Below are 26,511 nucleotides of genomic sequence, written 5' to 3' on the forward strand. Positions count from 1 at the left end.
TGACGCGCAGTAAGAGCCGCTAAACACAGACACAGAGAGAGAACTGAGTCTCATTTCCAGCTCAATGACTCTTGACAGATGTGGCAGGGACTGAGGACCATCTGTGCCTTTGGAAACAAATCCTCCGCGGAGGTGAGAGCAGATCAGTTGCTAGCCGACGAGTTAAACATCCTCTTCGGCCACTTCAATTGCAACGGCGGCGGCGCGACTCTGCCGTCCAGCACATCAGGAAGCAGTAGGCAGAGCAGCGATAATCCTGTAATCACCGTGTCGGAGGATGAGGTTCGGAGGGCGCTAAAGAAAGTGAACGTCAGGAAAGCAGCCGGACCTGATGGGATAACCGGCCGTGTTCTGAGGTCCTGCGCTGATCAGCTCGCTGGTTTGTTCACTTCTATCTTTAATGAGTCCCTTGCTACCTCCGTGGTTCCCACCTCATTCGAAAAATCCATCATTATCCCTGTGCCAAAGAACAATAAACCCTCTTGCCTGAATGACTATTGCCCAGTTGCCCTCACATCTATAGTTTTTGAAGAGTTTTTCACATGAAGGTTTTTGAGAGACTTGTAAAGAGCCACATTTGCTCCTCCATACCCAATACTTTGGACCCCCTTCAGTTTGCCTATCGCCCAAATAGATCCACTGACGATGCCATCTCTCACATCCTCCACTCTTCCCTCACACACTTGGACAGCAACAATGGGAATTATGTAAGGCTGCTATTCATTGACTATAGCTCAGCTTTCAATACTATAGTCCCCATCAAGTTGGCTTCTAAACTCACAGACCTCGGCCTAAACTCCTCACTCTGTGACTGGATTCAAGACTTCCTCACCGGCAGACCTCAAGTTGTGAAAGTTGGCCAGTTCACCTCAAACTCCATCACCCTGAACGTAGGAGCCCCACAGGGCTGTGTCCAGAGTCCCCTGCTCTACTCTCTCTACACGCATGACTGTGTGTCCTCTCACAGCTCCACATCTATTATCAAATTCGCTGATGATACTGTGGTTCTTGGCCTCATCTCCAACAACGATGAGACCGCATACTTGGATGAGGTAGAGAGACTCACATCATGGTGCCAGGACAACTGTCTCTCTCTGAATGTGAGCAAAACTAAAGAGCTGATCATGGATCATGATTTAGGAAGAGACAGCAGCAGCCCTACACTCCTCTTATGATCAGTGGGACCCCTGTGGAGAGGGTGAGTAGCTTCAAGTACCTCGGTGTAAACATCTCCGAGAACCTGACTTGGACTACACACATCCAAACACAGGTTAAGAAAGTCAGGCAAAGACTGTACCATCTGCGTCAGATGAGGAAATTCAGGGTCTCACCAGCAATCCTGAAAACTTTCTATTCAGGGACCATAGAAAGTGTATTGACTCAGTGCATCTCCATGTGGTATGGAAACAGCTCCAATCAGGACTGCAAAGCACTACAGATAGCTGAGCGCATCTCAGGGTCTGCTCTCCCCTCTCTGCAAGACATCTACCTCAAACGCTGCAAAAATAGAGCTGTCAAAATCATCAAGGACTCAAATCACCCTGGTAACCATCTATTCACTTTGCTTCCATCTGGTAAGAGCTTCCGTAGCCTGATGGCAAAAACTGAGAGACTTAGGAGGAGCTTCTTCCCCCAGGCCACCAGGCTCCTAAACTCTAACTCTGTGTCATAACATCACTTGACTCCATGTAAATATCACCATATCAATAAGCTATTCATTTTTTCTCTACCTCAGATTGCTGCTATTTAAATACCCTGTACAACTTTTTTGCACATTCTTTTGCACATTCCTCTTTATTACTATTTAAGTCAACAATATACTGACGGGGAAGTCGTGGCCTAATGGTAAGAGAGTTGGACTCGTGATCCAAAGGTTGCGGGTTCGAGTCTCCGGCCGGCAGGAATTGTAGGTGGGGGGAGGGAATGTCCAGCGCTCTCTCCACCCTCAATACCACGACTGAGGTGCCCTTGAGCAAGGCACCGAACCCCCAACTGCTCCCCGGGCGCCGCAGCATAAATGGCTGCCCACTGCTCCGGGTGTGTGTTCACAGTGTGTGTGTGTGTTCACTGCTGTGTGTGTGCACGTTGGATGGGTTAAATGCAGAGCACGAATTCCGAGTATGGGTCACCATACTTGGCTGAATGTCACTTCACCTGCACATTTATATTTATATTTTTTTCTACTTTTCTTTTTCTTAATATTTGTATTCTATATAATTGCACTGTCCTTGGAGCGGACCTGACCTACATTTCATGGCTGGTTATACCCTGTATAATTGTGTATGTGACAAATAAAAAACTCTTGAATCTTGATCAGTTATATAGATCAAATGTAGTACCAAATCTGTTTTATACAACAGTAATGTGTGACATGGGAAATGCGTAGAAACCCAGAACAAAATCAAAACATGCTTTAGTCATACATACATATATATATATATATATACACACACAGTATATAAACAGATATTTAAAAAGATGTTCTGGGTTTAGACCTGGGTATGTATAGAGTACCATTAGGAGTAAAAAAAACAATTAAATTATCTATTAAGTTAAATAAAAAAATTTTTCAAATATATTCTCACATTTCACATATTGGGACTGGATTTTGCTGATTTAGTTTTTTTTTTCATCTAAATGTTGATGCAGGTAAAAATAATTTTTGTTTATAAACTTTTCATGGTAATATTTATGTTCTTCTGATTAGAATTAAATATGTAGGTTTAAACAATTTGGACAGTTTTTGAGCAATTGTGAGTTATAAAATCAAAGGAATTTAATAATTTAATATTTTCTCAATTTTAAATCAAAAAGGGGTAAATGCAGTTAAAAAACAAAACATGTAATAACATAGTATACTTCAGATTCCCTTAACCATAACAAAGCCCTTTATTACAAAAGGAACTGAAAATAGTGATACAAAATCGACAAAGAAACCTTTACAAGAAGTTATCCAAAAACCACAAGGAAAATTATAGTTGGGTGGCATGAAATAACTAGCAAATAAACACTGAAGTGAGCACTACTATTTGAAGTAGCGTTGTCTGGCTTTTTTTTTTTGCTTCACCAAATGTTAAAGATCAGATGTTACTTGAAAGGAACAAATGAAGATGCTCATTCACAATTACATATAAGAAGTATTTTTTGAGTTTTCTTTCTTTGTGGTTAGTCTGTTCTGTTGTTCCTCCCTCTAACATTTTTTAGGAACCTCATTAAATCATTAATTCTTGCTTTTTTAATCATACATGAATTCTGTGTTCATCTCTATTCATCATCCAGTTGGAAACCTTTCATCAGTTTTATTTGCCTTTGTCCTCCGTCCAGACGCTTCTTATTCCTCTATTTCTTCTCATCGTCTTTCTTGCCCTCGGGTGGTTTTGTTCTGTTCTGGGACGCCAGCGAGCCCATGGCATTACGGATGGCTTCGTTGTTGGGGTCGACACCGGGAAGGTTCTCCAGCACACTCTGCAAAAACTCTGGATCCTGCATCACATCATAATCCTCCTCATCCTCCTACAAAACACACAAACAGAGTTTAAATTGGCACTTTTATGCCCTTGACCTGGGCATAGTTTTATGTGATTATAAATTAACCACTTGACAAATTAAAGGAAGCACCTAATTATCATACTATGGCAAGATCTCATACAGCATTTCATTTAGACAGAAACAAAGACTAAAACATAACTTTCCTAAAACTGCCTTGCAACCACTGGTATTTCCTTCTGCGCATTCAAATCTAATTACATGTAATGTTCCAGCGTTTCTGTTTTATGTGGTTTTGGCTGGCTGTATCAAGTTTCACAATAGCTTCTGAACAATGGCTATGAAGAATATGTAGCTGCTTTTGATTATTTCCACAACATGACTGTGTTCAGTCTTAAATTCTGATCTCTTCTCTAAAAGTAGAGAGCTGGGAAACACACCTTAGGAGCTTCACTGTCTGCTGCTGCACCAGTGTCCACATCCATGGCCTCTGAACCACCAAACTCTGTGCACAAAGAGATTTGTTGTTGTAAAAGAAATAACTCAAAAGGGAAGAAAACTAATTAAGAAAATGAAGAGTAAGAATTTATGAGGAGTAGAGAGACAGACCTCCTCCTTGCATGGACATCTGTAGGGCGTATGCGATCTGTTCATCCTCCGTCATGCGGCTGAAATCAGGCAGAGCAGGAGCCGTCGACATCTTCAGCAGAGCATTTTCAGACTCTAACAGAAGCACAGAAGACATCAGGTCAAACACAATTCCCATGAAACATTGATAAGAATGATAAAAACAAGAAATGTTTCTTGAGCAAAACAGCATATTAGAATTATTTCTGAAGAATGGTGTGACACTGAAGACTGCAGTAATGATGCTGAGAATTCAGCTTTGCATCACAGGAATAGTTAAAATGGTTAAAATTTTAATATTTCAAAATATTACTGATTTTACTGTATTTTTGATCAAATATGCGCAGCCTTGGTGAACATAAGAGATTGCTTTCAATCCCTGTGTATATCAATCCACAAACTCCCAGCTGCTTTAAGGAATCCCTAGTCCAGGTATCTTCAATAATCATCTAAACTCTCACCATCTGCAGTGGGTGAAGAGACTCCAACCTCTGCAGCTGAAGCCACTGCTGCCCGGCGAGCCTCCTCCTCCTGCCTCTGTCTCTGCTCTTCCATCGACACACGCAGAGCCTGGAAAAGAGACATGTGAAAAACAGAGACGTTTATAATGTGGAAAATCTCTAGCCGAGAAGTTTGCCCTATAAAACCTGTGCGCTACTCACCAGAGCGAGCTCAGGGTCTGCGCTGGGATCCACTCCAAACTCAAAGTCACTGGCACCCAGGCCCATAATGGTGCCACCCTCACCAGCCATGATCGGAGAGGACAGAAGAGCATCTGCCAGGCTCGGGCCAGGAGGCACCGTTACCAGGTGAGAGCCTACGCCCTCTTTTCCATTTAGGGTGTTCACAAACACTGTCAGCTTATCCGTGTTGACCTCCTATAATGCAAAAGGGAAAAAACAAAATGTAAAATGACATGGAAGATGAAAAGTAAAGACATTCCCTCAGAATATATGTTTACCTCTTCTCCAAAGTTAATGATGTCGACATTGACTTTTTCCTTCTTCAAACGTTTTGCCATCTTCACCAACTGAGTGAGACAAGTTGGAGGCACAAATGAGCAGGTGAATAACATATTGTATTGGCCTTCTGTAAAAACAGACTCATATGGTGCAACTTTTACAGCAAGATACATTAAGACAAAAATAACTTGCATCTTTCTCCTGGTCCTCCACGGGGCTTCCAACAAAGGCAATGATCCTCATCTTATGGTTCTTTCCCTGTCTGTGTTTCAATGCCAGCTGTGAAACAGAAGAAGCAGAGTCAATGGGAAGCATAACTAAACAATAATATAAATTATATGGTGTTTTTTATAAACAGTGGTACACTACCATTAAAATGTTTGGGGTAAGTGTGATTTAAAAAAAAGAAAAATGTATCCTTTTATTCAGCAAGGACACAATAAATTAAAAGCGACAGTGACAGATGGAATAATTGGAATTAGTGTGTGTGTGTATACACACATATACATACATATATATATATATATACACACACACAGCAAGACAATAAGTTAAACATTAAATTTTAAAGTACATAAACTGAAATACGCTCACTTCTCTAAAAGCACTTCACACTCACACACGTCTGGTCAGCTATCCTTGTAGGGACTCTCCATAGGCGTAATGGTTTTTATACTGTACAAACCATATTTTCATAAATATGGTTTGTACATATAAACCATAAATCATACAGAGTTGAGATTTTTTGAGAAAGTAAAAATGCACAAAGTTTCCTGTAAGGCAGTGATTCTCAAACCTGTCCTGGAGTACCCCCAGCCCTGCACATTTTGTATGTCTCTCTCTCATCTATCCCACCTGATTCAACTCATCAGCTCATTAGTAGAGACTGTAAGACCTGAAGTGGGTGTGAGATATAGGGAGACATACAAAATGAGCAGTGCTGGGGGTACTTCATTGATGGAGGTTTGAGAACCACTGCCTTACAGGAAACTTTGTGCATTTTTACTTTCTCAAAAAATCTCAACTCTGTATGATTTATAAGCTTTTGTACCCACGGGGACCTCAATTTAGGTCCCCACCATGACACGAGTCCCCATGAGTCTGTGTGTATTCAGGTTTAAATCCCCACCAGGATATATAAATCTGTGTACACACACACTTTAAATTTTATTATTTTCAATCTTTTGAAATAAACCAGTAAAATGCCATATGTAAATATACTGCAATACTTCAACTTAAAATTCCCAGTTCCTCACTAATCCAAAAATGAAGTTTTCATAACCTTCCGAGGTTTAATTTATTACCATTTCACATTCAAATATGTCAAAATATGCTAAATATGTCCACATGATATAAGGCTGAAAAGTTATAGTAGCAAAAATTAAAACATAAGGCTCAGGCAGAGGGCAGAAAACTGGTCTTGTATTGTAAATGATAAATTGTGGACTTTATGGACAAAAAATAAACATATGCATACAAAGCAAATATTAAGAAATAAATACATTCAAGATAATTCAATAAAATAAATGATGATCCAAGCGACTCACATGTGCTACTCTGATGCCAGTACAGAAGCTGATGACTCCTCTGGGCTGAACAGCATGAAGCTTTGACAGGATCCTGCCCGTGTCAGGGGTCAGCGTGGTCAGGACCTCACAGTTACTGAAACACACACACACAGTGGATTTCCTGTATGTATCGCCTATAGATTGCGTTACATTTGTACCTGTAAACAAAACAAATAGGCTAAGTTAAATAAAATCTTCATCCTACTTGGCCAGAGTGATGAGTCCCACGTTGTTTTCTGGGTTACTTCGAGTCTTTGAATGACAGATGATGTTGACAGCGTCTTGCTGGGCCTGAAGTCTGGTGGGTAAGAAGTCTCCATTGCGCATATACTCACTGTTGTCCACACTAGAAATAATAAACACACACTGTGATCTCCACTCAACTATCCTGGCAAATATGAAACTGCAAATGATCGGACGAAGCCAAATTCTCCACGTAGGTGTTTTATTGAATATATAAATATAAGTAACAGTCAGTTAAAAAAAAATGTTGAGAGTGCATCAAGAATAAAGAGTTTTAGTACACAAAGGATTTTAAATCCTGTCTCGACAGTTTTTTTTATACAAAAAAACCCTAGATTATGACAAAGGAATTGGACCAAACCCATTTATGATTTAAACCGAAAGTTATTTCATAACATGACAACTCAGACAACCTGATAATCGCAACTTTAAGCTTTCTACCGTGTTCTCATGTCAACAGAGAAGCTGTTTTATAGCATCAATGCTCCATCATGACTAAGGAAAACTGCACAACTGACCTTTTGCTAAACGCGATCTTTCTCTCACCTCCAATAAACATAATTTCCCGCGTAATTGAATCGTAATTCAAATAAATCACGTTTATCAAACTATATCTGATGTTTGAAGAATATAATGTATTTTTTCTTACCAAACGATAGTACTTTCAAGCACCATCTTGAAAATGTTCTGTCGCACTACGTGACGTAAGCACGTAAGTGAACGGTTATTGGTTAAAATAGAACGGTAGGAATTATGGGAAATGTAGTTTATGTCTAGTTTCTATTTGATTTCAGCTGTATTCATTTCAGATAAAGGTTTTTATTTCACTTATATATTGCAGTGTATGTTTGGTGTGTTTATTTTGATTCTTAAAGGGTAAGAAAAATCACAAATACGGGAGAAAAGCAATGGTTTGGAAAATATTTTATTCTTTTTAAATCAGAAAGACAATGTGAAAAAACAGCATCACCACATCACTGAAAGATGGTAGGAGAAACAGGCTGCAAACACCACACAAGAAAAAGGCATTTCCGTGACTTGCTCATATACATATTATATACACGTTTTATACAGGCCCGGTAAAAATATAGACCTCGAAGCACTTACGGTTGTCAGTCATTGTTTGTGACACCGCCAGACATTCACATGTAGAAAAGCTGAGGAAGCGCTTTCACAGATTTATAATGAATAGGAATATTAACTATGGACATACTCTAAACACATAAAATACAAAAATGCTTTATATTGTCAACAACTTCCCTCCGACCCGAAATAAAATACATACTACTTAGATCACAGAAACTGCTTTCTGCCAGATTACATAATGCATACAATCATCTACGGTACATAGAGAATCCAAAATCCATACAGGTCCACAAAGAAAAAACAAAAAAAGAGTAGAGAAACAAGACATTTCTTAATCAATACAATCACTGAAATACATTGGCAGAAACGTTCATATTGCAGTAGGTTGGTTGTCTGTTTAGTGTCCGGTGTGCACTGTGTCTGTTGTGCAAATATCTGTTTCACTGTATTAATACAAACACTGGACAAAGCATAGCGGTCTCTTTTTGACTCCTCACATTGCATTCACAATTTTACTTTCATTTTCATTACATTTGTATTATTTCCAGACCAAAGGATTCACTTTTGGGAACTTAAAAGTCAAGATGTTAGGATATTTTAGTGTGGTTTAGAGGAGCGTAACATCATTCTAACCCATAATAATAGATTATTTAATCAGTACTGAGTGTTGGTCAGAGAAAGGCAGTGATTGTTGTGTCTTGTAACCATAAGCACAGATTCATAAATAATAAAAACCCCACAGAGAAGCAGAAATGAGAGTGAGGCCTAAATTGTGACGAGTAAATAATAATAATAATAAAAACTACCCCACAAGCCAACTGTGAAATTAAGCCACTGAGAGCTGATCAGAGATCAGTTTTTGAGTTATTTTAGAGCCTCCAATCAGGCATTACACAGAGCAAATAATAGCACCACATTGGAAAGTGAAATGAGTAAGAACATTGTGTGCAAGGTTTCATAAAAGTAACATCTTTATAGACCCAGTAACTTTAAACAGAGAGGGGACAAAAATGGACTATAAAATGTAAAAATGTTAATCAGGACATTGTTATTCGTACTGTAGCTCTCTGGAGTGAAATGTTAATATAGGTCATTTCTGACATTCACAAATGATCGCAAATTATTAAAGTTTAGAAATAGTGTCAAAGCCCTGCAGTGTGACACAAAAAAAGAAAATATGCCTGTAAAATAGCATACATTTGATTTCAAAATCAGTGCCACTTTCAAATTATAAGCTGTAAGTTTAGATCTAGTTTTTAGTGATATTAGCTTGTTGTGGGGTAGATCATTTTTTCTAGATTGAACTTTAGTTTTGTGCAGCATTAAGGTGCATTATCAAAATATTCTGTAACATGATTTAATGTGTAATATCTGACAAAGACTTCAAAAAGTCGCTGAAATGCTTCAAACCAAAAGAGCAATAAAAAAAATGTAACTTAAAAACACCCCCTAACCCAACCCCTATAACTTCTGTCCACAGGTACACATTTTTACCAATTTGATTTTTAACAAACATGTAAAAATATCAAAAACAACTTGAATATGCATAAATACGGCATCCACTGTGAAGCTGTATAGAAAAGTTCTTCAATGCAGTCTTGTGAAAGACTTTCTTTGCATATTCTATCTGCATTTTCTTCAAGCAAATCCTCTGCAAAAGATCACTTCGGTCCCAAACCTGCATGATTTTAAGAGCTGCGGTTCACCGACTGTTTGACACAATACTGTTCGACTACAGTCAGCCCTTCATCTAAATACTTCAAGACTGCGATATCTCAGGTATCCAAGCCTGACTTCTGCTCAGACTATTGTTTGAGTAACAGCCAAAGACAAACTGTAAGTAATGCCTGTCTAACGATAGATCCATTAAAGCCCATTTCCTCTGTTAAACGTTATGAGCCAAATGGAAGCGATAAGCTTCATTGAGAGCTTTTATTGAGCCGAAGGCTTTTCGGTTTTCTTTCCAGCTCCTCTATAAACTAAAGTGTTCACATGTGCCCTGGTAAAGCCCATTAGTGTCTATTTCTTTTGTACCCAAGAACATTTACGTGGTTCTAAAGGATTTTACATCCAGTCAGTTGGAAATCAGCAATGAATGATCTTAAGATTTTGCATCTATCGACATTACAAACAGTTAGAAGAATATAAATTCATCTTACAGTTCTTAAATTCAAATTGCTTCAATCTTGTCTACACACTACATCGTGTATAATGCTAGAAAATGCTTAGGTTTTATGAAAGGGCCAGTAAACATGCATAGTGTGACAAATTCATCTGTAACAGGTAGATCTGAAATGATTTTACATAAGCATTTTGATGTTGGTCCAAGTGTTTGGAGGCCATGTAATTTCTGTATCCAGCAGAAATGAGTGTTTTTATACCAACGCGTTGCCTTCAATAGCTGCATTAAGGCAGATGACTGGAAGACGTTATGGAACATCAATCATTCAGACTACTCGTTAATAGTTAGTTAAAAGACAACAGCTGCTGTACCAGAAGAGCACATTAGTAGCTTTTTAAAACGTACAGGAACACAGAATGAATATTTACAGAACTATGTACACAGACACAGTACACAAATATTAGGGGCCCTTGGCATGGCAGCAATATGTGCATTGAAAAGAGAGAATATGGCATGCAAGCAGGGCCGTCCATTTCTCCGCCTTGACAGTTGATTGGTCCAGTATGGAGGAGTATGGGCAGTGGAGGAAAAAACAAAATGCAAAAGACAGATGCATAGAGATTCAAATGCAAACCAAGCATCTGAATTAAATGAGAGAAAAATCTAAATCTACTTAGTGGCACCAAAGAAGGCAATCGTAAAGCAACTAACTATGAAATACTAAGCCTGAATGTGGGATATTTTGAATATACGAAGCTATTTTTTCCTGTAACATTCAAATGCATGTACTTTTTACAAAGTGGGAATCATTTTTGGTTGATTCAAAACCAAACCCCCCCCCCCCTTATTTTTGTTGCACAGCGCATGCTGTCTTAAACACAGAAAGAGCTGGAAAACTCACCAATGAGATGCTCTCATCAGATTTACTCAAACAAAAGTCATAACAAAATATATGTATTCCTATGTGTAACCTTCATATATGTATATACAGAAGCCACTGAGAAATGTAAGTTGTCTGCTTATCTCTGACACACACTCCATCACAGCATAATGCCTTCTGAGATAAGTGTACTGGAGCGCTAGCAGCCATTAGTCCGAGTCACACCAGTTCAGAGAGAATCAAAAGGTTTAAAGGCCTGTATAAATAAAGATCTATGCTAATAAAGATGTATGCAACATAGCCTCCAACGATACTATAAAGTGTTGCCAACTGTGTAACGTGTTTTTTCCTCCCAGCACTAGCTGGGAAGAGAAAACTAAAGAGTTTGTGCATCCTGCTTGCTCTGTTTTAAATGTTTAAGTGTGAACAAAGGCAGTAAAGTGTGACTGAGATACTAAAGATCACTTTTCTAATAATTTTGTTGTTAAAATTGGTTTTAGCAGCATTCCCTGTGCAAGAGAAAGAGAAAAAGCCACTAAAACGCATCGCTCAGTGGCTTTCCTTCATTCTCTCTGTCTCTCACTCACTTTTAAAACATATTTCATTGTGCTGAAGACCTGGAATTCTTTCCGAAGCTCCCATTGAGAGAAAATCCCCATCATACCAGCGCTCAGAAGTGCCCCTCATCTCTTTTGAGCTTCGGTGTCCATCTCGTTTAAATGCTCTCTTACTGGGAAAAAAGAGAAGGCGTTTGGGCTTTAATAAAACTAAATTTTGGGATCAGAATGAAAATATTTTAGGTATGTAAATTTGTTCATTTAAAACTTACAAAACAAATGTCAGTTTCTGGGATGATGTCTTTGAGAGAAACAGCATCTTCGTTACTTAACTGCTCATCTAAGCATTCGGCTCCAGGGCTGAAGAGGAGAGCGAGAGATGAAGAAACGATCTCTACACATATTTACTTCACCCACATATTAACATTTTGTCATTATATACACGGCCTAAAAAAGTTCTGGGGTCGGTAAGAATTTCATGTTTTTGAAAGAAGTCTCTGATGTTTGCAGGGCTGCATTTATTTGATCAAAAATACAGTAAAAACTAAATTATACAATATTATTGCAATCAAAAACAAACGTTTTCCATTTTAATATATGTTAATATTTAATTTATTCCTGTGATGCAAAGCTGAATTTTCAGCATCACTCCAGTCTTTAGTGTCACATGATCTTTCAGAAATCATTATAATTTGCTATAATTTTTATCAATGTGCTGCATTTATTTGAAATAGGATTCTTTTTTAACACTGAAAGTTTTTTACTGTCCGTTCTGATCAATTTAATGCATCCTTGCTAAATAATAGTATTACTTTCTTTTAAAAGAATGCCCCTTTAACAGTTTAAGTTGGTGAGGTGAGAAGTGTGTGTTTAGTTTTACCTGTGAGGGGCACTGTTGTCAGGCTCAATGACTGCAGATTTGTGCACGTCCACCCCTACTGATCTGTTAATGAGCAGTCATAATTATACATGGGAAAGTGAAGCCATAACAGGCAAAAAATACTACAATAAACTACACAGAAACAGAGAAACAGTGACAGATTAAGAGGATGTGTGGAGGTACCTTTGAGGAGGTGATGACGACTTCATTCCTGTGCTGCCTGGTGAGGAGTTGGGCAGATTTGTTGAGGCAAACTCACTGGAGCTTCCAGCCAAAGGATCGGTTTGTGGAAGCAGGTCCGGTCTGCCCAACTGCATGCCTGAGAACAGCCATCACACAGGGAGATATGATTTTATTTATGCTCCAAAGAAAGTACACTATAAAAGCCTATTCACAGTACATCTGAATCTCAGATTAAAGTCATACACAAGAATATTTGAAAACAATGAATCTCTATCAACTCATCAAATAAATTCACAATGTCTTATATAACATTTTATATAAGGTTAGGATGATTTATTGCAATATCCCAGCTCTTGTTTAAAGAATGAAGAAAATTCAAAACCAGGGATGATTACTCACCACTCTCTCCTTCTGTATCGGTCTGGTTAAGGTGAATACGGTACACCAGTCTGGCGTCAGCGACTGTCTGTCCAATGGGAGCAGAAGCAGAGCTTCCCATTGGAAGCCGTCTCACAACACTCGAACAGCCACTTCGACTCTTCTTTGAGGGAGATGATTTTACTGAGAACAAAGAGAGGGATAGGATGATGACTTAGCAAAAATATTAAAAGCTCAATGTCTAAAAACGTAAAGGTTGTTTAAGTAAAAAATGAAAACTGTCATTTATTCACCCTCATGTTGTTTCAAACCCATAATATTTTTGATCGAAATAACAGTATTTTTAATGTAACCTGAGAGATTTCTGTCCCATTCCACCAAAACTTTTAAGGTTCAAAAATTCATAAAGACATCATAAAAATAAGACACAATCGCTTTATATGACGTAGAATTCATTTTTTTTCAATCGTGGATATGGATCACTTTTACAATGTATTTATGAACTTTTTGAAGCTTTCTGACTCTCTCTCAGGTTTCAAAAATATCTTCATTTGTGTTTGAAAGATGAACGAATGTCTTTGGATCAGCATGAGAGTGTGTAATTGATAACTGAATTTTCATTTTTGGGTGAACTATCCCTTGTTGGAAATTAAAGCTGATGTTTTTTAAACTTACGTGCTTTCTTAAAAACTGTGTTGCACATGAAACGTTGGAAACGCTCAGCATAGAATCCAGGGCGATGTACAGAGACTGTGTCCTACAACGTAAATGAGACAAATGCTATTCATCTCATATGGTAGCAAATAAGTGCAAAATAACTAACGTTTGCTTTAAAGTAACTTACAGGAGCTGATGACTTACCCCATCGTGAACCAATGCCTTCCAGGAATGCTCTATTTTCTTAATAAATCTGAAGGAAGAACAAAAGGAGAGATATTAATGATGGTCACAAGCATGTAAACATGCACACTCAACTGTTGCGAGTAGTCACCTGTATGACTGTAATATGTCGATGATCCCAATATAAATCAGTATTCTCTCTCCTTTACTGTTGCGTGCAGGGATTCCTCCCCATCTACGGACAGAACATGAAATTGGATGTGTTAAATATGACTACCATAGACTGCAGGCAAATTTAGAAAACATACAAGGGATTATAGAAAGATAGCAGACAGAATAGGTATACATAGAAATACTTCCATCGAAAATCAAAAAACATAAGTGGGTGAAAAAATAAGATGCTGACTAACTGGTCTTCTGTTTCCAGGGTTCCTTTTCCTTTGGCCTCTCCCTGTATGGACTCCATAGCGGTGCTGTAGAGAGCTTTCTGAACCTGTGGCCTCCTGTGGTCTGGCGTCACCGCCCCCTCGGACCCCCCGCCCTCTACTATCCCTGCTCGCACACGAGATGCCTGATCTGCATTATGGATCCCCGCTAACAGACTGTAGTCCATAATCTTAAAGCTCTGCAGCAGCTGTCAAGTACAGAGATGGATCACATTGGACAAAAGAGCAAAAAACTAAATTCAATATGTATGTGTGTATATTTACATATTTGCCCCAAAATGGTGACACAGGGTGCATCTTTTTAAACTACTGCAGCCAAATAGATTCAAAATGCTGAATTAAAAAAAAATAACATATAGTACAAAATCTAGTTTAAAATGATCATTTTCATTTATATGCCCCAATTAAACTATACACAGTAATAAAATGCAACATTTAACTTTTATATATGTTACTAACAAAACAATTTAATACATTAAAAAAGGATGAAGAACAAATAGAGATCACAAAATTGGTCTAAGTCAGTCTTTCGCATAATTTGCACTAATCATGATCATAATAATCGTGGATTCAGCATTTTAAACTAGCATGCAATAACACTCAAACACAAGCATGCATGCTCACCAGGCAGTCCCGCTGGATGGTTTTGGAGAGGGCGTTGTAGTTGTCTGGTTCTAGCTGGATGCCCTCAGGCATATCCTGGATGAAATCCAGATCTTTGTAAGTGGGGACCCTCTTCTCTCTCTCTTTAGGAGAGGCACGCCGCTTATACGTGGAGCCCTTCAGGTCATATTTGAGGTGCATAGGCACACTGCGGGGCAACAGGTTATTCATTGCAACGATACGGATGTTCTTTCCACCCGACTGCACGCAATACAAGCCGTAAAACTTCGGGAGCAGCGTTCTCTTGTTCTGATTCAGATTCTGAGGAGAAAAGGAGAAGAATTCTGTAATAACACAAGTTGACTCCCAAATTGACATTAATTTGACTTAAAATGTATTGTGTTTCGGATTAAAATTAAACAGAACTCATTCTAGACAGGCGTATATAAAGTACATGCACACGAGTGAGTAAAACTCACCATGAAGTACCCGGGCAGTAGCTTCTGCAGGAACTCTGCCTCTTTGTGCTGCACTGTTTTAATAATAAACTCATCATCGCTTGTCACATAAAATATCGATCCACTCGCTCCAGGGTTGGACAATTCGATCAAAGGATCATTACACAGAGAGTACTGCAGAAAGAAAAACCACAAAAACGCATCAATATCAGCAATATATATTTAAATATTATTTAATGTATATTTCATCATACGGTAATCTTTATATAAAGATTTATTATATTTTTATATAAACTTTTTTAATGGGTCAATAAACTTATTGTATGAGTTTATTCTCAAACCACCAGTTTATAAACTGTCCAAAACAGACAGTTCCAGTCCTTGATTCTGATTGGTTGGTCTGATTCGAATGGTTGTAAATGACTCTACAAACATACACCTCGTTGTTTCTGCTCTGCAACCACTTTGTTGCAACCACAACCGTTTCTGAGGAACCACGTTTTTTGTCGAAAGAATTGTATTTTTATTAATATCATTACATTTATTTTGCTTTGTTTTATTTTGTGAAACCTTGCTACGTATATGGAATTACCATTTTATAAAAGCAATAAGCCCTGTGAAGACATGGTTTACAGTGAATTTATAATAGCTAAGGGGGTTTTAGGCACTCTGCTCCACATTGTGCCTAACAACGCCCCTTAGGTTATAAATTCACTGTAAACCAAAGCTTCTTGGGGCTTATTGCTTTATTATATGAGACCTCAAGATATGAGTGTGTTTGTGGTTCAGCTAACCAGATAATCGTCAGGTCGAATGCCAAAGAGTTCTCTGAAATAACGGAAGGCGATGGGGGCGTAGGTCTTAAACCTGAAGTCACCGTGGTGATGCGCTGGGGTCAAATTACTTCCTTCACTGCAGGAGGAAAAAACAGAGACAGGGTTATGAGTTTCTGTTTTATTCAAATTTTATTTATTTATATAACCCTGGCAGGCTGCCCATTATTCAATTTGAAGGTTTGACTGGCCAATAACTCTGATATGTTTGGCATCTCACTTGGTTTATAGACACAAAGACTTAACAACAGTCAGCACACCAATTTAAATCTATTTAAATGGCCATAAATACTCAAATATATCTATAGAACATGGTTGAGTATTTCTGGGAAATATTTACGCAGGTGGGATATGTTTTCGTACACACCTGGGGAAGAAGATGCTCTCTACTACATAGAAGTCCTGCATGAGAACATCTCTCTCTGCTTTCTGACTGAGGCTGCCCACAGTGTGTGTGATACCCAGCTGGATGGCACCTTTGAGGGCGGATGAGGTCGTCTACAGACAAATAAAGATTAACACGTGAGAGAATGCGTGAGAAATAAGTGCAAACAGAGAGGATAGTCGGGAATCACTAGACGCGTATCACAATGGTTGTTTTAAATAACCTACAAATGAGCTGTTATGTAGGTGGTGTGGGAAGATAATGCATTTATAATAAAACTGTAATTTCCAGTAAAAACAAATGCTGGAATGTGTCATTATTAGTGAGTGGGAAATGTAGTTAAAAAAAGTGTGTTTATTCAAAATATTTAAGCCAACAACTAAAATCCAATGAAAAAGCATGTTTTCCAGACTAAATCAACAAAAGCAAAAAATATATTTGATGTTTAATTTATGCACAAAAATGTAAATGCCCAGCAAAATACAATTTTTTTTTAAACCACTCTTAAAAAAGTGACATGTCTCATAGATATTTTCAAATGTTCAATATAAAAGGCATAATTATACTGTATATCCTAACAACACCGTAAAACAACACAGATTCAAACCAAGTCAAGTGCCTGATAATCGCCCTTCATCCTGTCTACCATTTCTATGATATTTACATGGTCTTTCTAGCAAAAAAGCCATGTTTTCCACACAATTTATCACTAAAACCTCATATTTTTGTGTGCATCAATTTAACAATACATAGCGATCAGCAGCAATATTGACCAGATATGTAATATAGATGAAAAATAATAATGTCCTAATTCATCAAATATAAAAAACCAAGTTAAAGCAATATGACTCACTGAGTCAGTGATTAAAGCAGACCATTTCATAGGTTCATGAAAAGGAATCAAACTTATCAACTTTAAAACAGTTTTTGCTACTAAGTTTAAACAAGTAAACATGCTTTTATTATAAGGATGCATCATGAAATTACTTTATAAAAAACTCTCTGTCCACTGTCCAGGAAATGCAGTGGGCAAAAAAAAATAGAAAGTGCCTTAAAATCACTGTGATATTCATTTTACGTCATCATCGACATTTCAGAATGTGTCTTTATAATCTCTTTTTCCTTTCCAACTCCACCCTTTGGTCTATTCCTCTTTTTTTATAGCTCAGTTTCCCTCTCTTGCCCTTCCTTTGTTATCAGATGACACATCCGACTGCAAGCTAACCTTTTTGTAAGTTGTCTCTCCTGTGGGGTCAACCCCTCGGTGACCGATGGTCTTCTTCATACTCTGAGATGATCCCGGCCCCTATTTAGAGTGAAAGAGACACAAATGAGTGACAAAAAGGGGAACAGAAAAAAAACATCCGGTTTCATGCTAATAGAGTGGATTCAAGAGGCCTCAACTCTGTCCAGGTTTAACTTTCTGTTTGTCGGGTGTTTCCTTGAGTCACACACATTCCTGTTCATCCTCTCACTGCCTTGATGTGAATCTTCAATTGACAAGGAGTGCTCTGTGTGTGTGTGTGTCAATATTTGCCCTGTTCAAGATCCTTCTCACATGACTGTTTGATCAACACAGTAACAGTAAGTCAAGCTTACTTCAGCCTGCAGGGCTCATGTGTTCACATTCCTCTACCAATGTCCAGCAACTAAAATACACTCAGACTTGGATGAAACTGTGGACACTGAGCGGAGATTTTAATAGTGTTTGGCTAACAGATGAGAAACTGAGATGAGAAAACAAGGGAAGCTGAAAATGTTTGCATGAAACACTGAATCCCTGACAGCAGAAACCAGTGAGAACCTGACATCTGTTTAGCGATAAAGCGAGAGGCTGTACTATATTGTGCATAAATTCTTGACTAAAGGGAAATGTTAACCATTCAGAGATCACTATATTTACTATACAGCATGGCATCAAATGCCTTTTCACTTCTAAAATGGAAAAAATTAACGCCAATAATGAATTAACATAGAATTGATGCTAAAGCCGACTACGTTAAGAGCGAACTTTGAAATTAAAATATTTTTATATTTTGCTACTGAATTGTCATCGCTGACTGCATGCAAAAACAGTGTATATTGGGTATAATTCCAGAACATGTGAGTAAGTTCTTATGAATAAGTTCTTTTAATGAATCTACAAATGATTCCTGATTTAAATCATCATCATTATTCTAACAAATCATTTACTGAATCTGCCAGAATGGTAACATAATTGATATCTGAATCATTTAGTGAATGGCAAGTCATAATTTTCATTTAGGTCTACCTAGAGATGAAATGAAAACTGTTACTGTGCGTTATTAAACCCTCTACAGAGAAAATCATGAAATTTTTTTGAGAATTAAATCCATATATTTACTGACTAGTTGCTCAGATCACAACAGCAGGCCAAGCTGAAGTTACACATTTATAGTTTAGAAAACCGTGGCTCTCCAGAACCAGGAAAAAGGAACTTTGATTTCAAAAACATTGAATGTTAATTATTTCAATGTTTTCATTTAATATATCAAATTTAAGTTTGACTATTAGCCAATTAATGAATGAATTATATCATGCATTTTAGCACAGAAGTATTAAGATTACCTATCCCACTATGTGGTGGGAAGACTTATCAGGTGTAAGTTATGATCTCTGCTCTGATTGTGTATGCATTTGAATATGTGCTTCCCTTTCAGTTAGGTCATTCTGACACAAATAGATTAATGCCTGTAAATCTAAAAAGAACAGTAACATGATTTAATGGGAAAAAAAATGAAGTGACGAAATGATAAACGAAACTGCAGAGTCACCACATTTAGAATTTAAATAGCTATAAGTAATAAGATGAATTACACAAACTGGCCAGTTCAACATGAGATCAGTCTTACCTCCGTCATGGTCATCTTTCGAACTCCACTGGACCCTTTAAAGGCGGAGGGAGAGAGAAAGAACAACAAAGAAAAATCAACGTAAAAAATACAATATGAACTTCACAATTCCTGCTGTTTCTCTCCTCCAACCTGAAGCCAGTCTAATATTACTGGACATTTTAATATCATTGATTAGTCGATTTGTCATTCAGGTGGCCTACCTACTAGTCGTTTTTAATTATACACTATGGTTCAAAAGTTTGGAGTCATGAAAATGAAATTAATACTTGAAATCAGCAAAGATGCATCAAATTCATCAAAAGTGACAGTAAAGAGATTTTTGATGCTAGTAAACATTTCAATTTGAACTTTATATTTATCAAAAAACCTGAAAGAAAATCACGATCACCAAATCATGAATCACTAAATGTTTTCAACATTAATAATAATAGGAAATATTCCTTGAGTGCCAAATCAGCATATTAGAATGATTTCTGAAGGATCATGTGACCCTGAAGACTGAAATAACGGCTGCTGAAAATTCAGCTTTGCTATCAAATGAATAAATTACATTTTAATATATTAAAATTAAAAACTTATTTTGAATTGAGACAATATTTCACAAAATTGTTTTTACAGCATTATGTTTTGATCAAATAATTGCAGGCTAGACAAAAAAATCTTGCTAACCCCAAACTTTTAAATTAAAGTGTATGTAGTTTTGTACATCCTGTAATACTAAAACATTCAAAATTTGTCAGTCATCTCTTCTCCATTAGAAAAAAAGGTAAAGTTGTTACAACCAGACAATATCACAGGGGGCAAAATCTGTCATGACACCAGGGGTGCTAGACGATCAGCAGACTGTCACAGCAGATGCTTTGCGGACGCTTCACTCAATAAACAACACAGGACAGGATCACAGTCTAAAACACCCAGAGGCCTCAAATTCATATTTTTATAATGGCAATGTGTGGCAATGCTGTTTTGCATTTGATTCAGAATGATCGCATGCCTTCAGGCGAGACAGAAGTTATACAACACTGCCTGTCGTCAAAACAAACAGACTGAGACGCACCAGCATAGCGACTTCAACCCTGCCAAGAGTTTGATATTATTACACACTATCAAGATTAGAATCCAACCTACAGAAATAGTAACTGTATTCTCTGTGAACACACACCAGATCTGAGATATCATATACAACATATGAGGAAAATTACTTATATATAAGTGTCTACGATTAAGAAAAATATTGGTGTCATTGGTTTCAAAATCTTTGTAATATCTTCAGTATAAAAAAAATATTGTGGTGTAATCATTAGATAAAAAAGTGGTTGTCCTTTGAATACATGTGTGAACATCTTAAACATAATTTTTTTCTTATTTATTATTAATATATTTTTTTCATAAATATCATTATATTTTCATGGAGTTGCACCCCATGATATTTTACAACACCAACAAGCCATGCCTTGTCATAAAATGGTCAAATTATGTAATATTCCAAGAATCCTCTTTATGATTTTTATTTTATTTTACCAAAATTAGCTCATTTTAACTTAATCTAAATTTTTCATCGACCCATTTGTCAAAATTAGGATTACAACAAATACTTTGCACCAGGGAAAAAAGTTGTTTTACCATATCAGTCAAACTCTTTAAGCACAGGATCTTTGCCTCCACTTCATGACTACCAGCACCACTTTCCATCTTGGGTGGAAAAACATTGCTGTGGTATCGTGATCATCTCTTTGGTACAGATGAGACATATTTGCCATTGCAGATACGTTTACGTAACTGCATAAAAAATGCATGGAAGGTAATTCACCCATTTTTACATGCTTTCCAACCACTGAAAATTCTTGCAGTAACCAATAGCAACGGCTATTTTAAGTTAGAGTGAGGACAGATAAAGGTTATTTCAATGCCCAGCAGATCAAGATATGTGAAAGGACTTGAGATATTGTCACACAAGTCAAGGTTGAACAACATGACAGATGTTCAAAAGAGACAGCATTCAACTGCTTACCTTGCCATCTCACCATGATGTAGACCAATACGCATGAACATCAGTACAATACGGTCAAGTACACACTGTACAGTTTCAGAAGTGACAACTGCAATTCAATAGGGGAATGAATCCCCAAAATTACAATAATCGACATCACTGTAACCAAAGCAAAGTTATGCAGTCTCGTGAGTTTGGTATCTGCAATTTTTGACCAAAGTAATGCTACAGCGACCAAAGACTGCGGTTTTAACTAAACCACCATCTACAGAGCCGTCAGATTTTGTTTATGTTTGGAAGGCAACTTTATAAAGAGGGTTGCCATGTCCACTCATTATAAGCAATGCTTCTTAAGCATTTTTGTACTTGTTGTTTGCTCAGCTCATTTAGCATTCCATTGTATAGTGATCATAAAGTGGCAGGGGCAGGTTGCAATATGTTGGTATGTGGTTTATTTCTAAGATGTTTGGATGTAAGTTTATCATAGGCTTGTTATTATTTGCCGTATTTAAAAGCAAGATCTGGTAACACCGAGTCCAGACGTACCTCCTTTCTTGTAATTTCTTGAACCACAACTCTAACGCTTTTACGTCATTAACAGCTCCATTCATTTCAGTTCCGTACACTCAGCAGAATTTCTGCAAATACATTTTCCGGGACCGGGAGTGAATTTGGTTGTAGAATCCGATTGCCACTACCATAAATTACTGAACTGTGTGTGTACAGAACAAGATAAGCACAAAAAGGTGAACTGACAATCAAATTTAACCACAAGCAATTTCAGTTATCATTTTGTCAATCATCGCTCTGTTCCGTACATGCACAAAATGATAAATTAGGGGATTCACTACCGTATTTGAATTTGGTTTTCACTTCTGAAAGACGTGTACTTGGCCTATGTAAAGCTTTATCCGTGCTGCAATGTCCAGGAACTGAGATATATTTACTTGTTCCCACAGATTGCTGGACCCTTTCATCATCAGTCTGAAATATCAGTTCCTATTCCCATCTGCCTTAATTACACAAACAGATGAGTCACAATTACAGCTTTCACTTTCATTACATTCCACCGACCCCCCCAGTCATCAAGCTTAAATCGTCACTGCAAACGAGACCACGCAAGAGACAAGCAATTTTGGTTAATTGGCACTTAGAGTCTCTAAATCACACAGCACAACAGAGCCATGCATGTACCTCTCCGAGAGGCCAACAGCCTCCAAAATGGAGTCCTTAGATCTGTAGGGGTAAAACGGTTATTTTAATGGGGACCAAACTGTCAGCACTTAGACCAGTGTGTGCTAAAATTATCTCTCTGAGTGGTTGAGAAACTGGATGGGTATTCATTTAGATGGGTGTTTGTTTGTTGTTTGTTTGAATGGGTGAGTGTAAGTGCTTGTTGTTTGATTGGGTGTTTGTTTGGATGGATGGGTGGGTGGGTATTTGTTGCTTGTTTGGATGGGTGTTTGTTTGGTTGTTTTTGGATGGGTCCGTGTTTGTTGTCTGGATGGGTGTTTGTTTGGTTGTTTTTGGATGGGTCAGTGTTTGTTGTTTGGATGGGCGTTTGTTTGGTTGTTTTTGGTGGGTGGGTGTATGTTTGTTTGGATGGGTGTTTGGTTGTTTTTGGATGGGTCCGTGTTTGTTGTCTGGATGGGTGTTTGTTTGGTTGTTTTTGGATGGGTCAGTGTTTGTTGTTTGGATGGGCGTTTGTTTGGTTGTTTTTGGATGGGTCAGTGTTTGCTGTTTGGATGGGCGTTTGTTTGGTTGTTTTTGGTGGGTGGGTGTATGTTTGTTTGGATGGGTGTTTGTTTGTTTTTATAAGTGAGTGTTTGTTTGTTGTGAGCGATTGTTGTTTGTCTGGATGAGTCAGTTTTTGTTGTTCATCTGGATGGGTGAGTGATTGTTGTTCATCTGGATGGGTGAGTGATTGTTGTTTGTCTGGATGGGTGAGCGATTGTTGTTTGTCTGGATGGGTCAGTGTTTGTTGTTTGTCTGGATGGGTGTTTGTTGTTTGTTTTTATAAGTGAGTGTTTGTTTGTTGTTAACAACATGGTTGAGTCTTTATTCAGACGAGTGGCTGTTGGGTTGTTTATCTTGCTTGTTTGGATGAGTGGGTGTTGGTTTGTCTGTTCGGATGGATGGATGGGCAGATGGGTACAAGAATGGAAGAATGGGAAGATGGACAGATGGATCAGTGAGTACTGGATGGATGGATGGAAGGATGAACGGGTGGGCAGATGGATACATGGACTGATGAATGGGTACATGGATAGATGGACGGCAGTTTTGAATAATTGCATTGACGAACGGACAGATGACTGGTTTCCCAGAGGGAAATTCAGGTTGTCTCATAGTAATGACACATGAATAACACCAAAACAAAACAATTATAACACTGTTAAACAAGCATATCACAAAATTAAAACATAATTATAAATGTATAATACTCTTCATCAAAACATTGTTTTAACAAATTCTGGCTTTGTTTTGCATTACATCTTTAAACCACGAAGCAAGTGAAATGACCACTATGAGAGAACACATGGCTCATCTTTTGAGCTAGTCTATATTTAGGCCAAGCTTAAGAGATTCACTTTCTCTCAAGAGTGGTAGGGAACAAATCTTCTACCTCATGCACACGGAAACAAACACACATTTGAGATCATGAATTGTGGAAAGATGTGCTGCCTGTGAGATGGGATTTGAGGTTTAGAGGTTCACCAGTCTGTCCCATTTCATCTGGGCAAGCGAGCTGATTTTTGTCCCATTTTCACATTATATTTGGAGCAAAAGAACAGCCTGGGCCATCATCAAGACAGTGTGCGTGTCTCTGAGAGCACTAAAAATACTTCCAATAGAGCACTAACTATGTCGTAAAGTGGGTTACCCACACAAAATACCATGACATTCTGAGCTAACAGACAAAACCACCAAAATAATGACCACCTGATTGACTTCAGCACCTTATACTAGTGAAGTCAATCTCCAAAGGGATGTTATTTCTATTCAGTGGTCAGTGAAGACGGACAGAGAGTTGAAGAGAATAACCACTCGCAGGACAAGCACCGTTAATGAAAAATAACCAATTAGCACAAACAGTTTCAACTGTCAAAGGGATGAACGCTTGAAATAGATTAGCATTCTCAAACCAAATAAGTGTAATTAATATTAAGACTACATGTTTGCCACGGTTTAATCAGCACCAAGTGATTAAATAACTTTAAACTCCAAAAGCAGTTTACATAAATTCCTGCAAATCTTTATGAAGCACAAATAAGCCAAACTAAACATTTTCTCACCCAACTGAGGGAACTCCTTAGCTTTTGGTTAAACTCCTGATAAAATGCTGCCTAATGTCACTGTTACATAAACCCTATTCATACACATTTGATTTTGCTTATACAATTTTTTTCGTTTTTTCATTAAACGAGAAAACTCATTTTTAATTGTACCTTATTCAATAATTATGGGTGCGACTGTGGAAAGTACTAGCACACTGATGCAAACTTAAACCTGAGTATTTAACTTAACTAGCATTGAGCCAGTTTTACATATTTAAATATAGTTTTGTCGTCGTCTTATTAGAGAAAGGTGTTACTGTTCCATATATAATGTCGTTTCTCATACATATATCATGAAAAACTGAATGTTACCAAATGAAGAAGCCAACTACTTAAAAACTGAAGATCTCTGAGCAGTTTGGATATATTTGACCAAACGCTAACAGCTCTAATTTAAAAACAAATCTGTAATTTTCTCAAAAAATAAAAAGAAATCTAAATAAATAAGAAATTAGGGTGTCGTGCAGTTAGTTGTCGACACATAGGGAGAAATTTATAGAAAATGGTTCATTCAAACGAGCAGCAAGTCCAAAACAAACAAATTGAATAGAAAACAACCAAAATGATTCTTAACTGAATTGTATTTGTTAATGTAGGGGTTATTTATTTTAATATAAACTCTGTTATTTGTTTGATATGGCTGGGCTAGTTAGCTAATAGCATGTTAGCCACAGATCCACATCAACGATCTGGATTATTTCAGGAAAACCTTCACATCATAGATCAACTAATTCAATAAATTACACAAACACATATCTAATAAGTTACATATATGTTATATTTACAAACAAATATCTAGAATAGATAAACGTATTTTGCTATATTGTAGAACAAAAGGCTTGATTGAAAGCAGTAAACACACTGAATCATTCCAGTGCTCGTAAAAACAGTGGATCCACGGCAACAGATCAACATTAAAACACAAAAAACACACACGACTCCATATCACTATAGAAACATAATGATTTAATTTACCTGGAGGGGCGGATAAGCCCGTGTCGGGTGGACCGGCGGACGCCATTTTGATTCGGGTTTACCGTCTGGACCCGATCCCTGACCGGAACTAGACACACAGACTGGAGTCCACTTCCGCTCGGTCTGACTCTCCTGCACACTTTACTGTCGATGACTTAACTGACACTATAACTAATACCACAAAAAGCGTTTCTAACAACTTACACAATCTATTATTAGATATTTTATACGAACGTCTCATTTATCCAAATGATAATGTATAATATCCGCGCTTTATATGTGTATAGATACTGACAACAGTCTTGCCTAGTGAACGTTCACGTACGTCCCATTAGTTTGAGAAACAAACTGGCCAAGCCTTTATGTACAGTGCTAAAAATAACAAAACTGTTCACAGAACACATAACATCTTGGACAGGTTGAGCATGCATGACACTTGAAGTCATTGAACACTGGGAACAAAATAATTGTTTAGATTTGAAATAATAAATCTTAAAAAGTACATGTTATAATGCATGTTATTTAAAATTAAAAAGAGACAACTCCCTGCTGAAAAAAAACACCCTATGATTGTTTAAACTAGTCTCCCAAAGTTGTTTATGTCAGGCTGTTTATGCCTGAAATATAAGAAAACCACCCCTTCAATTATAGTATTATATTATATCGTTGTCTAAATGTATGTTTTGTGTGTTCACTATATATATATATATATATATATATATATATATATATATACACACACACATACATAATCGCATACAAAATAAGTTTTTGTTTGCATAATATAGTAGTTGA

The 26,511-nt window shown here is 37.4% G+C and overlaps 2 protein-coding genes across 2 annotated transcripts; both read right to left on the reverse strand.

The window, feature by feature from the left end:
- Positions 1-2,315: 2,315 nt before the first annotated feature.
- LOC306886919 (26S proteasome non-ATPase regulatory subunit 4-like) lies at positions 2,316-7,598 on the reverse strand. The gene is made up of 10 exons (XM_079444293.1): positions 7,536-7,598; positions 6,849-6,989; positions 6,623-6,737; positions 5,268-5,354; positions 5,075-5,143; positions 4,776-4,991; positions 4,575-4,683; positions 4,096-4,209; positions 3,927-3,991; positions 2,316-3,513 (listed from the first exon to the last, which is right to left on the reverse strand). Exons 1-10 carry the CDS (start codon positions 7,559-7,561, stop codon positions 3,340-3,342), a joined length of 1,116 nt encoding a protein of 371 aa, XP_079300419.1. The 5' UTR covers positions 7,562-7,598; the 3' UTR covers positions 2,316-3,339.
- Positions 7,599-7,750: 152 nt separating this feature from the next.
- LOC306886917 (phosphatidylinositol 4-phosphate 5-kinase type-1 alpha-like) lies at positions 7,751-25,796 on the reverse strand. Its single transcript, XM_079444288.1, has 16 exons — positions 25,717-25,796; positions 19,411-19,445; positions 17,763-17,843; positions 16,520-16,650; positions 16,114-16,231; positions 15,341-15,493; positions 14,883-15,182; positions 14,223-14,446; positions 13,964-14,047; positions 13,834-13,882; positions 13,648-13,729; positions 12,994-13,155; positions 12,595-12,730; positions 12,412-12,474; positions 11,804-11,891; positions 7,751-11,704 (listed from the first exon to the last, which is right to left on the reverse strand). Exons 1-16 carry the CDS (start codon positions 25,760-25,762, stop codon positions 11,702-11,704), a joined length of 1,755 nt encoding a protein of 584 aa, XP_079300414.1. The 5' UTR covers positions 25,763-25,796; the 3' UTR covers positions 7,751-11,701.
- Positions 25,797-26,511: the final 715 nt, after the last annotated feature.

The sequence above is a fragment of the Barbus barbus genome (genome assembly GCF_936440315.1).
Source record: "Barbus barbus genome assembly, chromosome: 21".
NCBI classification, from domain to species: Eukaryota; Metazoa; Chordata; class Actinopteri; order Cypriniformes; family Cyprinidae; genus Barbus; species Barbus barbus.

Coding starts and splice junctions, on each gene's coding strand:
- LOC306886919 (XM_079444293.1), bottom strand. CDS start 7,561: ATGGTGCTTGAAAGTACTATCGTTTG. Junction 4,684..4,775: donor CAGACCCTGAGCTCGCTCTG/GTGAGTAGCGCA, acceptor TCTCTTTTCCAG/GCTCTGCGTGTGTCGATGGA. Junction 3,992..4,095: donor GATGTCCATGCAAGGAGGAG/GTCTGTCTCTCT, acceptor CTTTGTGCACAG/AGTTTGGTGGTTCAGAGGCC.
- LOC306886917 (XM_079444288.1), bottom strand. CDS start 25,762: ATGGCGTCCGCCGGTCCACCCGACACGGGCTTATCCGCCCCTCCAG. Junction 16,232..16,519: donor GAGAGCATCTTCTTCCCCAG/GTGTGTACGAAA, acceptor TTCCTCCTGCAG/TGAAGGAAGTAATTTGACCC. Junction 11,892..12,411: donor GACAACAGTGCCCCTCACAG/GTAAAACTAAAC, acceptor TCTCCTCTTCAG/CCCTGGAGCCGAATGCTTAG.